The sequence below is a fragment of the Garra rufa genome, chromosome 21 (assembly GCF_049309525.1).
Source record: "Garra rufa chromosome 21, GarRuf1.0, whole genome shotgun sequence".
Lineage (NCBI taxonomy): Eukaryota > Metazoa > Chordata > Actinopteri > Cypriniformes > Cyprinidae > Garra > Garra rufa.
In genome coordinates this window covers 827,791-846,606 of record NC_133381.1, presented here as the reverse complement: position 1 = coordinate 846,606, position 18,816 = coordinate 827,791, and the positions used below count along the sequence as shown (strand labels likewise).

The 18,816-nt window shown below is 32.1% G+C and overlaps 2 protein-coding genes across 2 annotated transcripts; both read right to left on the bottom strand.

The window, feature by feature from the left end:
• Positions 1-331: 331 nt before the first annotated feature.
• LOC141296246 (apoptosis regulatory protein Siva-like) lies at positions 332-5,294 on the bottom strand. Its single transcript, XM_073827515.1, has 4 exons — positions 5,090-5,294; positions 2,932-3,132; positions 1,198-1,351; positions 332-576 (listed from the first exon to the last, which is right to left on the bottom strand). Exons 1-4 carry the CDS (start codon positions 5,208-5,210, stop codon positions 528-530), a joined length of 525 nt encoding a protein of 174 aa, XP_073683616.1. The 5' UTR covers positions 5,211-5,294; the 3' UTR covers positions 332-527.
• Positions 5,295-7,315: 2,021 nt separating this feature from the next.
• LOC141295495 (adenylosuccinate synthetase isozyme 1-like) lies at positions 7,316-17,760 on the bottom strand. The gene is made up of 13 exons (XM_073826713.1): positions 17,563-17,760; positions 16,227-16,329; positions 13,595-13,657; positions 13,405-13,455; positions 13,242-13,308; positions 11,652-11,759; positions 11,491-11,572; positions 11,297-11,423; positions 11,067-11,221; positions 9,909-10,033; positions 8,855-8,952; positions 7,669-7,818; positions 7,316-7,586 (listed from the first exon to the last, which is right to left on the bottom strand). The coding sequence occupies exons 1-13, from the start codon at positions 17,749-17,751 to the stop codon at positions 7,534-7,536; spliced, it is 1,371 nt and encodes a 456-aa protein (XP_073682814.1). The 5' UTR covers positions 17,752-17,760; the 3' UTR covers positions 7,316-7,533.
• Positions 17,761-18,816: the final 1,056 nt, after the last annotated feature.

Sequence of the window (18,816 nt, the reverse complement as noted above, 5' to 3'; positions counted from 1 at the left end):
ATAAAATGTATAAAATCAAGCAAATTATATATGAGCTACTGAAAAATATGTATTGTATTTAAAATCTATTGACACAAATGGATAGGGCTATAAAAGAAACACTTAATGTCTTTTGGTGTTTTCTTTCCACTAGTCTGAGGAGGAAAAAAATAAAATAAAACACACACACACTTTGAAACACCAAAAGGCCCAAAATCTCAAACTTGACAGGTGCATGGAGAAGTTTTGCCAGCAGTTTTTACCCTTGATTTTTGTAATCCAGATTACATGTAATCAATTACCAGCCAGCTCTATACATGCACATAAATTAAATAAATCCCAAACATCATAATTAGGGAATAAATGTCAAGTATTTATTTGAATAGTCACAGGAGTATGTACATAAAAAGGAAGGGAAAGGGCAAGAAACAATGCAAGCATATATAAAATAGCAATCTCATTAACATTTAATGGCTAAAGCATTAAAACTCATATCCGGCATCATAATGGTCAGTTGTCTCAGTTTGCGTCTGTCCTGATCAAGGCCATCAGGATGAACAGCCACAGCAGAGGATACGCTCATAACGCTCACTGTAACTGAAGACAGAGAACAAACACATTAGACACGGCACCGTTTATACACCAGCATAAAACTACATTTACATCTTGAGTGAATGGGTGCCGTCAGAATGAGAGTCCGAAACAGCTGATAAAAACATCACAATAATCCACATCACTCCAGTCCATCAGTTAGCCATCGTTAAAATGTTTAACAAATACATCAAGTCTATAATCCATAATACTACAAGTGGAAAAGTGGTCTGAATCAGGAAAGAAATCTGCACAGATCAAGCACCGTTTACAAGCCAAAACAGCTCTAAACTAATATGTGGCTGGATTTTTCCACATATTATGGACTCATTTTAGTTAAAAACGTCTTTATGATCAATTTGTTTAGATTGTCTTCTTAAGATGTTAACTGATGGACTGGAGTGGTTTTGTGGATGTGTGATGTTTGAATCACTCAAGATGTAAATTTATCAGCTGTTTGGACTCTGATTCTGACGCCACCCATTCACGTCCATTGTTGAGCAAGTGATGGAATGACACATTTCTACAAATCCGAGGAAGACACTAATTCATCTACATCTTGGATGGCCTATGGGTGAGCACACGTCAGGACATTTGAACTGAAATATTTAAGTGTGATTGACTTACTCTGTGACGGTGCATAAGGAGCAGCAGCGGTCAGAGCAGCTGTTGCACTGCTGGATGCACGCTGCACACGCAGGACGCTCACACTGAGAGCACGGCTTCCTCGAACCAGAGACCCTCTGACACACGCAACATGTTGTAGGAGCCGCTGCACAACCTGAGGACACACAGACAGGACTTACTACAGCAGTTTAGAGACATGTCCGAAGAACTTCAGAAAAAAGTATTAGTACACTTCCAGAACAAAAACTTACAGGATTTACTAGAGATGCACCGAATGTTCGGCAACCAAAATTAGGCCGAAAATTGCAAAACCCTTTTTCAGGCGAATAAGCGAAAAGGCTAAATAAATGATAGCGAACAATGACATGACAAGATCAAATAGAGGCGCGCACTAATGCAGCAAACGTGAGCAGCGAGGAAACATTTAAAGCTGTCCGAGAAAGATGCAAAAATCATTCAAAGCAGCGACAGCGAGAGACTGTTTAGAAGTGCATCGCATGTCTCCATGAGAAGAGAAAGGTTACTGTATGATGACTGAAATCATCCATTAGTCAATCAACTCCAGAACGTTCTGTTGTCTAATACACCAGACACCAGTTGTGTTTATTCTGACAGCAGCTCCTTAGCCAGGGTTCAAAGACCAAAGATGACAATCATTCACAAATCTGCTGCTGTCAGCAAAAAGTAGTACTGAGGTCTTCTTGTGGGTTTACCACAAAAGTAGTAAGCTTTCATAAATGTTACTACTATAATTTGTAACGTAAAAAAGATATCATTCCAACAGCTCTATTAATACATTTATTCTAACATTCTCCTTTGCTGAGCAAAGCTGCATTTAGTTGTACATTAAAAACACATGCCTGATTCAAGAAAGGGCTCTTAATGGCCAAAGAATATTATTTGACCAACTTATTAATTTTAAGTTAAATTGCGCTTTGTTGGTAGGCTATAATTTCCACTACAATTTTAAAAATGTTCAGTGTTAAATACTTAAAAAAAAAAAAAAAAAAAAAAAAAAGTAATTCGAGTGAACTGCTTCTTTAAATGCACACTGTCTGCATGTCTCCAAATAATGTAAAATGCTTTTTTTTTTGTAACTGCACTAGATCTTAAATGAGTGATTTGCAAAAAAGGCCTCAAACAGCCTAATTTGATGAGTAAAAGCTCTAATGCACTTATCAAAATAAAAGTCATGACAAATATACAAAACTAAAATGTTCAGAACGTTTCATAATTATGTTACAATTTGCAAAGGAGTGGAAAAACTAGCAAAGCAAGCCCCCCCCCCCCCCCCAAAATATGATTTTCTGTGGCTGTTTAAAATGCAATTAAACACAGACAAAGCAGACATCATTTTTCTCAGCCACAAATTAGAACTTGATTATCTGGATTAGGAATAAAACGTCTTCGGAAAAATATAAAATAAAATGTGCCGAGAATTTAACTGAATCAAACATCTAAATTGTGGTTCAGATAAAGACATGAATCATGCATTTGTGGTGTTTTACTGCTGATAAAAAGAAAATGCAAGACTTCACCGCACAAATGATTCTCAAAAGCAAAAATGCTGCAAACACTGCATATTTTGTATCAAAGTGTTGATGTGAAAGAGCAAAACATGGGGTAAATTAAGAATCAGCAGCTCAAAATCACATGCAATCATCATATGACAGCACAAATAAGTCTTGTTTCACACTGAACTGATCACATCTTGCTCTGCTCTTATAGTTTCACCTGAAGCAGCGTTCACTTTCTGTAATCGTCCGTCCAGCCCGATGCGCGTTTGTCCTTTGAGAAGCGTTTGCTGTCCAGGAGCCGGCGATACAGCGGTCTGATCAGACACGAGCACGTCTGACCGCTTCTCTTCTCCATCTGCCTTCCAGATTCGTCCCATCACGGCTTTGGTCCCATTAAAGAGCAGGTTTTTGGTCTTTTCTAATTAAGAAATAAAATAAACATGTAAAACAAGAAAATAAACTCAAAACAACAACATTTAAAAACAATCTGCTGGTAAAGTGAAGCAGTTTAAAAACTTTTTTTTTTACTATGGAAGCATATGGGTAGCAAATTTTATTTTAGAATGGAATATGCAAATTAGCAATGCATTTCGGGATTTAATTTTACATTTTCCCATAGAGATGTGCAACGTTTAGTGCTAAATGAAAATTTATTTTACACCTGCAATTTCAGACACTAGTTTTAATATGCAAATTAAACATTTTAACGAACATGTATTACTCAAAAATGATCATTTAAACGCTATTTCCCCCCCCCAAATTTTCCGAATCAAGTGACTAACAATCTTAAGTCCTGATATGAATCAAATGAGTCGCGAACACATGCCAAAGTCACGATCTGAAGAAAACGATTCACAAACCATCATTTAAGATAAAGAATCAGAGCACAGATCGCAAATGATTCAATTCGCCAAATGACACAAACCCACTTTGAAGTCCAAATCTGAATCAAATGATTTGCAATAAACAATCTGAAGCCCTGATCTGATTCAAATGAGTCGCAAACACAGTCTGAAGTCCGGATCGGAACCAAATGATTCTTGAAGATGTGCCAAAGTCCCCAACTGAATCAAATGATTCGCCATCTTAAATCCTAATATAAATCAAATGATTTGCGAACACTCGCTAAAGTCCCGATCTGAATCAAATGATTCGTGAGTTTAAGTCCTGATATGAATCAAATGATTCACGATCTTAAATCCTAATATGAATCAAATGATTCGCTATCTTAAATCCTAATGTGAATCAAATGATTCACTATCTTAAGCCCTGATCTGAATCAAATGAGTCGCGTGTGCTAAAGTCCCAATCTGAATCAAATGACTCATGACCTTAAATCCTAAAATGAATCAAATGATTCGGGAACACGTGCTAAAGTCCCGATCTGAATCAAATGACACGCGACCTTAAATCCTAATGTGAATCAAATGATTCACTATCTTAAGCCCTGATCTGAATCAAATGAGTCGCGTGTGCTAAAGTCCCGATCTGAATCAAATGACTCACGATCTTAAATCCTAATATGAATCAAATGATTCACGATCTTAAATCCTAATATGAATCAAATGATTCGCTATCTTAAGCCCTGATATGAATCAAATGAGTCGCGTGTGCTAAAGTCCCGATCTGAATCAAATGACTCATGACCTTAAATCCTAAAATGAATCAAATGATTCGGGAACACGTGCTAAAGTCCCGATCTGAATCAAATGACACGCGACCTTAAATCCTAATGTGAATCAAATGATTCACTATCTTAAGCCCTGATCTGAATCAAATGAATCGCGAACACGCGCTAAAGTCCCGAATCAAATGATTCACAAATCATTACAGATAAAGAACCAGAGTACAGATCGCAAATCATTCAATTTTACTTTATTTTCTTTTTGCACTAAACTTCGCACACATCTACGAGAAAACGTAAATTTAAAACACAGAAATGCATCGGCATTTTGCATATTACATTTCGAATGAATTTCGCTACCCATACGCTTTCATAATTATTATTATTACTACAAACTATAACTTAATTTAATACAAATCTTTCATATACAAACATTCCCTTATTTTAAAAATCACACAAACAGCCATTAATATTATACAGGCAGCTAAAAAAAGTTGATTAAACGCAAATAAAACTAACAAACACTCGAACAATTACGAATGAGCATTGATAGAATATTAAACAATAACCTATTGGTAAGAATAATCAGTTTAAAACACTTAAAATCAAATAAAAGGCACATATAAATTAGAAAAAAGGAGCGTAACTGAAACAGATTAAACTCAGCTGCAGAATTCAATTACGAACTCATTTATGATCTATATTTGACTCTACCGCTGTTGTGAACGTAATAAATGTGTTTATATCTCACCATAAATCTCTTGTCGGTACTTGAGTCCAAAAACTCCGCAGTTGTTGATCTCCTTTTGGCCAACATGAACTTTATACTGAGAGGAGAAGCTCTCGCTGAACGGATAGGAGCGTTTAGGCATTTTAAAAACGGCTGGTTATAAAACACGACAACTGAAGAGAAGGACAACGAAAAATAAACAAAATACACAGGCAAACAAACAAACCGCGCGAACGTGCAAGAAGAAAAACACGCGTTCGCGCTTTAAGGGCTGCGCTTCTTCTTCCTCTGCTTCGGCGGCGGACACACGCGAGGACGCGCTCAGCGCCACCTGCCGATCGGTAGAAGAATCATGGGTTTGATTCTCCGGAAATGCATGGAGAAATGAGTGATATATTTTGAGTACACTTTGAATAAATCGCGTTGGATTAAAAAGCTAAAATGCATGAATGCAAATTTTCAAAGGACTTCAAACTGAGATCTCACTTCACCTCAAATAAATGTTTTATCATTCAAAGTCTTTAAAGATATACTAATATAACTAGATGGTAAAAATAAAGTGAAGCATGTCATGCAATGATGTCAACATAAGAAGAAGAAAAAGAGAAAGAGAAATAAAGCACAGAACAATGTTGCATTTCAGAAAAACAACATTCGGAACAATATGGATATTTACCAGGAGAAAAATGATTAACTTTTACAGTTAAAATAATTTGCAATACCTTTAAATTACTAAAAATCTGAAAAAGTCTTGGAAATGTTTATGCTTAATATAAATCTTATTTGAGTTCATAGCAATTCTTGCGTGTAATCTCTAAAAACATGATTTTTAAAATCCCGGAACGACTGGAAAAATTATGGAAATGTATCGGTTAAATAAACCTGATATTTTTATGAGGGTTATTAGAGAAAATTTGATAGATGAAAAAATGTTAAGATTTAAATCATTTTGTTCATGAATGAAAAAATGTATGTGCAATATATATTTAAGAGATAAATTATCAGGGTTTTCATAAAATAATACAAATAAATTTTAAAAACTACATAAAGTAAAGGAAAATGTGACCCAGATGTTTTTTGTCATTTCTATAAAATTATTATTTTTTAAAATGCTGTAGACAACTGGAAAAGTCATGGAAATGCACTGGTCAAATATATTAATCTTATTTATTTCTTATCTTCTTGAATTTTAACTCAATTATAGCGTTCAATTCAGGAAGAAACAATGGGATATTTAATTTTTAGTCTTTTTGGTGTAATAATTATTAATAGTATAAATATATAAGTGTAATAAAAATTATAAAAATTTTAAATTATTGTAGAAAAAATACAAAATAATAGATAGGATAAATAAAAAATAAACAGTGTATATAATAAATAAATATTATAACAAAAATAATATATTTTAATAACTATTCATTAGTATAAATAACAAATATTATTTAATTAAAATAAAAAAATTAATAGTGTAAATAGAATAGTTCCTAATAAAATAATAAATAATAATTATTTATTAATAATAGTATTTATTAATAATAGTGTAAATATAAATTAAATTAGACAGACGTCAACATGCTTATAAAAAAAAATCAAAACTACACAAAATAAAAGAAAATACAACCCAGGTGACTTTACTAAAATCCTAAAAAGTTTTGAAAAATTCCAAATTGAAGAAAAAAAAAATATATATAATTAATATTTGAACAAATCCCTCTGTAAAAACTTTCAAGATACAGACAGGAATAAAATCGTAAAGTTTGGTGTGTGTAAGTGCTACTGAAGTGGAGATTTATGGCTCAGTGAAAAAACAGCCTTTAAAAATATGCATTGCAATTGAAATCTATTGACACAACTAGATAAAGTGCTATAAAAGAAACACAAATAAAATAAAAAAGTTTATTTACACCCACTGTCTGATTATTTGACTCTTATTCCTGTAGTGTTTGCAGTCACTGGCTCATGGATCTGAGTTTTCCTCTGAGATCAGATCATCCTGGCATAGATGAGAGGAACACAGTGTTCTCTGTCCCAATCTATTTCTGACGCAGCTAACCTAATTATATCTGACATCAGACAAAACGCTGGGAAAGAAGCCTGCAAAATCAGTGCGGCACAAAGGAAAAATCTGTTTTAATGGACAGACATTCTTTCATGATCTTATTCTGACAGCAGAAAATGAAAAGCATACAACCACAAAAAAAAAAAAACATAGATTCAGGGGGATCGATTTATGTGTCTCACTAGAAACAACAGAGTGCAATTCAACAAACAAGATCAAATGCCACTTTGGGGTCGAATGAATGCCAAAAACTCAACTTCAGCACCACTAGTGAAGAACGGTGTAAACATGTTGCAGTCAATCTGAGAGACCCATTAGAGTCTTATGAATGCCGACCAGTAAAATCAAGAGTCCCGCTGTGCTGATAGTCTCCTGGAGGATTGCAGACTGCTGAATCTTCATGATCCTAGAACATCTGGATCATGCATTCCCTGGATTTGCCCACACCGACCCACTTGACTGTGGGGAAGAGATGCAAACGTGAGTCAGATGGACAGGATGATGCTGTGATGCTGTGTGTTTATCGGTCTGAATGACTTACTAGGAACGCTGATGTGGTTCTCCACAAAGCGGATGTAGTTCTGAGCTTTGGGAGGAAGATCGTTCCACTTCCTGGCCGCCGACGTGTCCGTCTTCCATCCGGGAAACGTCTCGTATTCGACCTCCACCTTCTGCAGAACCTCCAAATTGGCTAAAAGTGCAGAGATATTTATAAAGAGAATGAGAAATCAAGTGTGGATGCATGAAACAGGGTTAGTATTGTTAACTATGACTACACTTTTTTTTGGTTTAAATGAAATGTAACCAAAAATAAGATAGATAAATAAATAACTTTGCTTTAGTTATTTTATTTGAAGTACTAAAATAACTAAAACTAAATAAACTAAATAAACTAAAACAAATGTCATATATTAATAAAAATAAATAATAAGAACAATAAATAAAAGTTTATTTAAAAAACAAAAACAAAACAAAACTAAATAGATTGTAATAATTATTTAATTCAAAAATAAGATAAAACAATAAATAATAATTATTAATAGTATAAATATGAGTAAAACTAAAATAGTAAAAATATTTTTTTTAGTAATAATACTAATAGATAGCATAATAAAATAGTGTAAATAAAAAACTACATAATATATTTTAATAACTATATTAGTATAAATAAAAATATTATTTAATTAAAAATAATGAATAGTGTAAATAAAATAGTTCCTAATAAAATAATAAAGAACAATTATTAATAGTATAAATATGAGCGTAAATAAAACAATAAATTATTGTAGGAATAATAAAAAAAGTATAGATTAAATAAATAAAATGTATAAAATAATAAATAATAATTATTTAATTTACAAAATAGTAAATGATAATTATTAAGTGTTAGTATAAATAAAAGTGTAAATAAAATAATGAATTATTTAAATAATAATAAAGCATAAATAAATGAACTAAATTAACTTAAAAAACAATTTCCAACATTGATAATTCCAATAAAAAATTAGCATATTAGAAAGATTTCTGAAGGATCACGTGACACTTGAATATAGTGATGAAAACAGAAAAATAAAATATTTAGCTGCCCAAAACATACAGACATAATGCTGGGACTCAAATGAATCAATGAATCATTCTTCTGAACCAATTCAATTATATAAACCATCTAAACAAAACTAATTTTAGCAGTCAGTAGTGTCTTCCCATCAATGAATCAATCATTTTACCTGGGAAATACGGGATTCTCTTGCCGTTGATCTTATAAGCAACACCCACTTTAATTTCATCCAAAACATCGAGGATGTCCAGTTTAGTCAAAGCAATGCTGAAGAGAGACACAAAATAACCATTAGAAAAATACTACACTTTTTACCAGTGTTGGGGAAAGTTACTTTTAAAAGTTACAATATTGAGGTACTCCCTAAAAAAGTAACTAATTACGTTACTTAGTCACTTTTTATGGAAAGTAATGCGTTACTTTTGCGTTACTTCCTAAATCTGGGCAGGGCTTGCTTGTTTGTTTTTAATATACAAAGTTCAATTTCTGTCAAATCTAAAAGCCTTTTCACACCAAAAGCCTCAGGCTTAGAGAAAAGTAAATCTCCGTCTGTACAGTAGACCGCAGAAGAACAAATGTCAACTCTTCAGCAATAAATAAAAGGAAAACAAATGTTAGATTATCTTGAGTAATTTCTGTTTATTAGTATGGATGAATTGGATCATCGAAGATATCGGTTAATAAAATGGGATTAAATACATAAAGGATATTTGTCTTATTTAACTTATTTAATTATTGCAGGTTTGCATTGAATTTCAGTGTTTTTATTCATTTTGAAGAACACTGGATCTGTTTTTTAGTGAGTGAGATGAATTAATGCATGTTCACATTTATTCTAGAACTAAAGTAACATTTACAATTTCTCTCAACATGAGGACAAGAGAGCTTTTAATCAATAAATGGGGGAAAAGTAACTCAGATATTTTCTTGTCAATTAAAAAGCAATGTGTTACTTTACTAGTTACTTGGAATAAGTAATATTATTAGGTAACTTGTGATGAGTTACCCCAAATCTGCTTTTTATATTATTTTTTAAAGATTGTATGCAAAATGTGAATTAAAAAAGATAAATCCCTGCATTTATTTATATTATTTTGGATCTCTTATGCAATGTAGTGAAGTCAAGTGACATATTATATCATATGTTAAAAAAAATAACATTCAGTATAGTTCAGTATGTAATTACCTCACATTATACTCCCATACAGAAGTGAAATACTCACGCAGTGAACCCGTTGATCATGTGAGCGTATTTGAGAATAACCAAGTCTAGCCAACCACAGCGCCTCTTTCTGCCTGTGGTCACGCCCACTTCATGACCTCTGGTCTGCAGCAGCTCACCCACGGCCTGGGAAGAGACGTACATCAATTCATATATTTGTTAAGAGATCAACTAATATTATCTATATATATTTTTTTGCTCAGAAAAACAAAAACAAAAATGCAATTAAATTAAACAGACAACTTCTTAATATTTTTTTTTGGAAAAACAATAAACTACACAGCAGTATTACATTTTTATCTCACAATTCAGGGTTTTTACTTTAGATTTTGAATTAATTTTTTTATAATTCAGACTTTTTTTTTACATTTTGAATTTATTTCCTACAATTCTGACTTTTTTCTTTTAAATTCAGGGTTTAAAGCTTACAATTATGGTATTTGTCTCTGAATTCTGAGTTTATATCTCACAATTCTGACTTTTTTTTTCCATTCTGAATTTATTTTTCACAATTCTGACTTCTTTCCTTTGAACTCATAGTTTAAATCTCACAATTATGTTTTTTTTCTTGCAATCTTTTTTCTTGCAATTCTGACTTTTTCCTTTATATTTTGAATTTATTTCTCATAATTATGACTTTTTTCTTTTGATTTGGAATTTATTTCTTGCGAATCTGACTTTTTTCTTTACATTCTGAATTTATTTCTTGCAATTCTGACTTCTTAGCTTTAAATTTAGAGTTAAAATCACACAATTATGGCTTTTCTCTCTGAAGTTTTAGTAGATATATTACAATTCTAATTTTGTCTTTACATTCTGAATTTATTTCTTGCAATCCTGACTTCTTTCCTTCAAGTTTAGCTTATATCTCACAATTCAGACTTCATTCTTTACATTTTGAATTTATTTCTCGCAATTTGGACTTTTTTTATAAACTCAAAGTTTATATCTCACAATTTAGACTTTATTCTTTACATTTAAAATTAATTTTTTGCAATTCTGACTTTTTTCTTTACATTTAGTTTTTTTTTTTCCTCACAATTCTGACTTTTTCCTCTAAATTCAGACTTTAAATCTCACAATTATGGCTTTTTCCCTTGCAATCTTGCAATTCTGACTTTTTTAGTTAACTATAATAACTGTGAAATGCCACTCCTACATTGAGTTGTTCTGTGGGAAAGGCCCCGATCCCGACTCTAGTGGTATAAGCCTTGGACACTCCGTAAACGTCTCCGATGTTAGCGGGCGGGATGCCGAGGCCGGTGCACACGCCGCCCACCGTGCAGTTGGACGACGTCACGAACGGGTACGTTCCTACAGAGAGACGAACCAGCGTTTGAGTCTGAGAACTTCCACAGTTCACACAAACACACAGAAGCAGCTCCTCACCGAAGTCAATGTCGAGCAGCGCCGCGTTCGCTCCCTCCACCAGGATTTTCTTCGGCGGTCCGTGAATTGCGTCATACATGAAATAGACGCCGTCTCTGACCAGGGGTCTGATCCTCTCGGCGTAGTCCTGTGAACAAAGCGGGTCAGAGACGGCCGGCCAAACACGCACCGCATGCGTCTGCTGTTCAACTGACCTTCAGCTTCTTCAGCTCGCTGTCCGCGTCCACTTTCAGAGCCGGATACATGGACTGGTACTGCTGCACCAGGTTCTTCACCCTTCAGCAGTGAGTTATCAACACTTCAGAACATCAGTGCAATGATATTAGCATCACTATAAGATTTACACAGGATTTACCTGGCCGAAAACTCAGTGAAATCAGCCATCAGGTCACAGATGCGAAGCCCAGTGCGAGACGCTTTACAGGAGTATGTGGGCCCGATGCCCTTTTTAGTTGTTCCTATGCTGTGAACGAACATAAACACATTTAAAGAAAACTATAAGAAAAACACATTTTTCGTTTTTTTTTTTTTTTTTTTATCACCAAAAAAACTAGAAAACTACTAATAAACTGCAACAAATTTGCATTTTAAATTTCAGAAAATGTAAGTCATTGAACTCAGGAGGACAAATAAAAATTAATTTTTTTGCATTTATTTATTTTTTTGTTTTATGTGTTTTATCTGTGTTTTGATTTTCTTTTTAATTTAGTATAAAAAGGTACATTACATTTATTTATTTATTTTTGTTTGTATTTTTTTTTTGGTATAAAAAGGTGCATTATTTAAAAGATTATTATTATATTAAGTTTGCAATTACCAATGACCAAACTGCAGTCCTAAATACAGTGTAAAACCCTCATTTGTGAGATTGCAAAGTTCATATACTACTACTACTACTACTACTACTACTAAGTTTATTAACAATGCACCTTCTTTTACTCAAAGAATTTCAAACATAAAACATAAATACAACAATAATAATAATTTGACTGAATTTGTTAAATCCTGCAATCATTTTTTAGTTGATCATACACTGTGAACGGACATAAATGCATAAAAAATATAAGAAAAATGCAGTTTAGTCACCAAAAATTAAACATATTTATCGCAATTTTGACTTTTTTTCTTTCATTTTTAAATTTATTTCTCACAATTCTGACTTATTACTTCAGATTTTAATTTTTTAATTTCACAATTCTGCCTTTTTTCTTTGATTTTTAAATTATTTCTCACAATTCTGACTTATTTCTTTAGTTTTTGAATTAAAAAAAAATACTACAAAAAAAAAATGCAACAAAAATTTATTTTTATTTTTTTTCAGAAAATGTGAATCAACAATTTCAGGAGGTCAAACTAAATATTTTAAGCTCTTATATTTAACTTTTTTAAATCAATGTTTTTGTAATTATTTTACATTTTATGTATTATGTTTCATATATTTATGTGTGAATATTACACATACCTACAATATAACATTATTTCACTCTTTTTGCATGTTTTTATTTTTTGGTTTGTTTATGTTTTACGTAATATGTTAGTTATTTGAGTATAAGAAAGGTGCATTATTATTATTATATGAAGTTTGCAACTGAAATTCATAAAGAGTTACTAAACTGCACTTTGTCTAAAAACAGTGTAAAGCCTCGATTGGTGTGATTTTGTTGTCTTCTGACAATTAATATCAAATAAACAAATATTTATCAAACATAAAAACAATTTGAATCAAATTTACATTACATTCTACAAGTATTTGTTTGATCGTGAAGGTCACATCAAGACCTCTGATATGGGACAGGATAAAATTATTTTTTAATGATGATAGAGGCATTGGATTTATTTAAACACAACCTGCTTTTGATACTAGGTTGATTTGATCATGGATAACAGATTATCTCACTACAAAAATCCAAAGTGTACGTATAGAAAGTATATCTGTCATTCTTACTTTTGTCCTTCCTGAGCTTGTCTCTGAACCTCCTGAAGTCCGTCCACAGCCTGATGAAAGTCAAACACTGACACAAACAGATGCAATCATGAGATCATATGTATTTTCCATCATCAGTGTGTCCAATATATTTAAAAAACACTGTTATTTATAGTTGTATTACCAATGTGAGCCCGATCTGAGATTACCAATCTTTTTTCCCATCCTTTCAGCCCTTATCATAAAAGAAAACAACTCATTAGTCCTGAGCACAGAATCAAGCCATGAATATCAATGAAGCGGATCTAGTGAACAGGATTTGTGTAAACCATAACAAGTTTGCATCTATATGGAAATTGTGACCAAATAAATACCTTTTTTCTCATTCTTGTCAATCTCCTCAAATAATCCTGGAAGATGAATGACTACGCCATTACCTGCAGATCAACACGCATTACTAAAACTACAACGGCAATCTGGATTCAACTTCACAATCTCTCAAAATATCATATTTGATCAAATTTAAAGCAGTACTTTAATCATTAAGTGATAAGTTGCCTTAAATATAAGGAAGCTTGTTACCGCCACGAATAAGAAAATAAAATAAATAATTGCAACTTTTTTTCGCATGATTCTGCCATTTTTCTTGCAATTGCAAGTTTATATCTCACAATTCACTCTTTTTTGTTTCTTTCTCGCAATTCTAACTAAATTCTGAGTTTAAATCTTGCAGGTCTTGACTTTTTTCTTTAAATTCTTGATTTGCTTCTAGCAATTCTGACTTTTTTCCTCATAATTCTGAGTTTATATCTCATAATTCTTTTTTTTCTCTGAATTTGTAATTAATTTCTTGCAATTCTGACTTTTTTCTGAATTCTGATTTTATTTCTTGCAATTCAGATTTTTTTCTTAAAATTTTTAATTTATTTCTTGCAATTCTGACTTTTTACTAGTTTATATCTTGTATTTATATTTTTTTCTCTGAATTTTTGATTCATTTCTTGCAATTGTGACTTTCTTTTCTGGATTCTGACTTTATATCTCACAATTCGGACTATTTTTCCTTACAATTCTGAGTTTATATTTATAATAATTTTATAATAATTCTTATTTTTTGTTCTTGCAATTCAGATTTTTTCTATGAATTCTAAATTTATATCTCACAATTCTGACTTTTCTTTAAATTTTCTAGATTTATTTCTAGCAATTCTGACATTTGCCCTTATAATTCAGAGTTTGTATTTTGTAATTCTATTTTTTGTTCTCTGAATTTGTAATTAATTTCTTGCAATTCTGATTTTTTTCTTAAATTTTTTTATTTATTTCTTGCAATTCTGACTTTGTCCCTTATAATTCTAAGTTTATGTCTTGTAATTCCACTTTTTTCTCAGAATTTTTAATTAATTTCTTGCAATTCTGACTTTTTTCCTCGTAATTTATATCTTATATAAGTTTATGTCTTTTATATTTTCTTCTCTGAATTCTTGATTCATTTCTTGCAATTCTGACTTGCAATTCTTTTCTGGATTCTGACTTTATATCTCACAATTCGGACTATTTTTCCTTACAATTCTGAGTTTATATCTCGTAATTCTAATTGTTTGTTCTTGCAATTCAGATTTTTTTCTATGAATTCTAAATTTATATAACTTACAATTCTGACATTTCTTAAAATTTTGGATTTATTTCTAGCAATTCTGACATTTGCCCTTATAATTCAGAGTTTGTATTTTGTAATTCTATTTTTTGTTCTCTGAATTTGTAATTAATTTCTTGCAATTCTGATTTTTTTCTTAAATTTTTTTATTTATTTCTTGCAATTCTGACTTTGTCCCTTATAATTCTAAGTTTATGTCTTGTAATTCCACTTTTTTTTCTCAGAATATTTAATTAATTTCTTGCAATTCTGACTTTTTTCCTCGTAATTTATATCTTATGTAAGTTTATATCTTGTATTTATATTTTCTTCTATTTCATATTTTTTGATTCATTTCTTGCAATTCTGACTTGCAATTCTTTTCTGGATTCTGACTTTATATCTCACAATTCTGACTATTTTCCTTACAATTCTGAGTTTATATCTCGTAATTCTAGTTTTTTGTTCATTCAATTCAGATTTTTTTCTATGAATTCTAAGTTTATATCTCACAATTCTGACTTTTCTTTAAATTCTGGATTTATTTCTAGCAATTCTGACTTTTGCCCTTATATTTCTGAGTATGTATGTTTTTTTTTCTCTGAATTTGTAATTAATTTCTTGCAATTCTGAATTTTTCTGTACATTTTAATTAATTTCTGGCAATTCTGACTCTTTTTCTGAATTCTGAGTTTATTTCTTGCAATTCAGATTTTTTTCTTAAAATATTTAATTTATTTCTTGCAATTCTGACTTTCTGTTTATATCTTCTGAGTTTCTTTAAATTTTGCATTTATTTGTAGCAAGTCTGACATTTTTCCTCACGATTCTGATTGTTTATCTATTTTTTCTGTATTTTTTATTAATTTCTTGCAAATCTGATTTTTTGTCTGAGTTTATATCTCACAACTAATCCTTTTTTTAAATTAAATTCAGAGTTTAATTCTCAGCATTTTGCATAATTTTTCTCTGATGTCTCAGTTTAAATCTTGCAATTCTGACTTTTTTATGAGTTTATATCTCACAGTTCTGACTTTTTCCTCTAAATTCAGAGTTTAAATCTCAGAATTATGTACATTTTTCTCTGATTTCTCAGTTTACATGTTGCAATTCTGACTTTTTTCTCTGAATTCTTAAGTTTATTTCTCCCATTTCTGAATTCAATTTATATGTCATAATTTTGATTTTTTTTTCTCTCTTAACTTTACATCTCAAAATAAAAAAGATAATTGCAACTTTTTACCTCACAATTCAGACTTTTGTTCACCGAATTGCGGATTTGTATCCAATAACTATTTTAAATTAGTTTCATTCAGTGTTGGAAACAAGTCATATACAGTTCATTTATCCTCCAAAGTGCCAGTTCTCACCGATGAATGATGTGCATTTGGTGTTAATGATTCCACTGGGGAGAAGATGGAAATCATACTCTTTCTCATCCACCACCACCGTGTGACCAGCGTTATTTCCTCCCTGTTGAGTGACAGAAAAAACACATGAACCTCATGCAATGTCCCTTGAAGCTGCAGGATAGTTTGCAGTCAAAGGACACCAACAACTTAAGGTTCAGGATCCAGATTTACTATCTTATTTTCTCCAGAAGGGAGACCTGGAAATGTGACTCTGTAAGCATCCAGACGGAGGACTTGCCCTTTACTCAGACACACAGTGTCCAGCGGATAAGACCTGCCTCCAGCTGATCCCACCAACCACAGATGCTTATTTTCAACAGGCTATGCGATGGGCTTGTGTCGCCAGCGCTGTGCCCTTCTCACATGTCCAGTAACGCTGGGAATGTGACCCGAGTTCAGCGAAGGGCAGGGGAATTCTGGGACTGACATTCAGCGAGATTCAGACTCACACAGCAACACGGCTCAACATGCATGAACTTTTAGGAATACTATATGGATATAAAAATAGTTTTAATAACATTGCATGTGACAAATAATGATAATGACTTCAAACGGAGCCGTAAACACTCAATAGACTCTAATGTTGGCATTCCTTCTATAATCAGACTAGTTTAGAGAGATAGAGAGTCATGAATTCACAATTTAAAATTTAAGTTCATTTTTCACAATTCCTTCTTTTTTCTTTAACTTTTAGAACTTATTTCTCCTAATTCTGACTTTTTTTCTTTAATTTTTTAATTTATTTCTGGAAAAATTTGACACAAATTTTTATAACAGTAGTTTGCTGCCCCTTAAACGTGATATTTCTCAGTTCTTATTTCTATACAAGTTCAGCCCAGTTGCATTTTCATAAACATAAGATATGACATTATTTTTCCATAATACCTAGTTAAAATCTTGACTTATTGGAGCCACAAATTACAGAAAGAAAACAGCATGCCACTTACATAGTTTGCTATATTTATAGATATGCTTAAATAATAAACATAAATATTTTACAAGTAATTTATTAGTATTGTAAGCAGTAGTGGTAGTAGCACATGCTGTTAAACCTAATGTAATTACTCCAAATAATAATTAAAAATCGGTTAATATTATCAATTCGTTATAATAACCAATTATTACAAATAAATAACACACATTTATGCACTTAATACAACTAATTCTTTAAATTATATATAATTACAGTCGCATTTATTATATATCTCACACAAAAAGTTACCGGATGAGTTGGATATTGTTTATTATTATTTCGTCAAGAAAGTATAGATTTATATTATAACAGTTATTTTACCTGACACCTGCACACGACGTCAGACTCCGTCGCCAATAAGTCAACAACTTTTCCTTTGCCTTCATCTCCCCATTGCGCTCCCAGAATCACCGACACTTTGTTCCCTGAGTCGTTTCTCGACCGTTTCACCGCGGCTGACGGCGGGTTCGAGTAGCTCTTGTGGTCGTTGGCAGACCAGCCCGAAGACATGTTGAAGTGTCCGGAGCGGAATGAATCTGATGACAGCCGTTAGGCGAACGAACATAGAACGCTTCGGCAACGGGCGGGACGTAACGTTAGCGGCTCGGAACTTCTTAGGTTGAATATGGACAAATAGTATTTCTTCTTTATTATCTATTCCCTGTTTAAAAACGATTTAAATACTTTTTAAAATGTATCTGCTTGTGTATAAATTGTTTAAACCGCTGTAGAAGATAGTGTATCATCACGTGACACTTGTTACTTTTCTCAACGCTCGTCTGATTAGACCAATCACAGTCGATTTTGATAACTCAACGAGATGTTTTAAAAAACATTTCGTGAAGATCGCTGTGACAGAATTTTATTTGTATGCCAGTAAGCAATATTTAATCGGGCGGGAAGTAGCGGCTCGCAACTTCTAAGATTGAATAAGGACAAATAGTATTTCTTCTTTTTTTAATCTATTCCCTGTTTAAAAACAATTTAAATAGTTTTTAAAATATATCTGCTTGTATATAAATTGTTTAAACCGCTGTGGAAGAGAGTGTATCGTCACGTAACACTTGTTACTTTTCTCAAAGCTCGTCTGATTAGACCAATCACAGTCGATTATGATAACTCAATGAGATGTTTTAAAAAAACATTTCGTGAAGATCGCTGTGACAGAATTTTATTTGTATGCCAGTAAGCAATCCTGTGAGTGTTATATTTAATCGGGAGGGACGTAGCGGCTCGGAAATTCTTAGATTGAATAAGGACAAATACTATTTTTCCTTTTTTATCTAATCCTCGTTTAAAAACGATTTAAATAGTTTTAAAAATGTATCTGCTTGTGTATAAATAGTTTAAACCGCTGTAGAGAGTGTATCATCACGTGACACCTGTTACTTTTCTCAACGCTGATCTGAATAGACCAATCGCGGTGACGGTGTTTACTGAATGAGATGTTTTTAAAAACCATGTCATGGAGATTGCAAAGGGAGATTTTAGTTTTTTTATGGCAGTAACCATTCCTATGAGTTCTTTAGATTTAAACGATTACACTTTTAAGCGTACAAATATCTCCAAGAAAAA

Bases quoted from the DNA above. Each gene is read 5' to 3' on its own strand.
- LOC141295495 (XM_073826713.1), bottom strand. From the start codon at position 17,751: ATGTCTTCGGGCTGGTCTGCCAACGACCACAAGAGCTACTCGAACCCG. The intron at 11,573-11,651 runs GTAAATCCTGTG...TCACTGCTGAAG, and splicing joins TTCACTGAGTTTTCGGCCAG to GGTGAAGAACCTGGTGCAGC. The intron at 7,819-8,854 runs GTAAAATGATTG...CTGCACTTTTAG, and splicing joins GAGAATCCCGTATTTCCCAG to CCAATTTGGAGGTTCTGCAG.
- LOC141296246 (XM_073827515.1), bottom strand. From the start codon at position 5,210: ATGCCTAAACGCTCCTATCCGTTCAGCGAGAGCTTCTCCTCTCAGTAT. The intron at 3,133-5,089 runs GTGAGATATAAA...TTTCTTAATTAG, and splicing joins GTACCGACAAGAGATTTATG to AAAAGACCAAAAACCTGCTC. The intron at 577-1,197 runs GTAAGTCAATCA...CTCTGTCTTCAG, and splicing joins TCCTTATGCACCGTCACAGA to TTACAGTGAGCGTTATGAGC.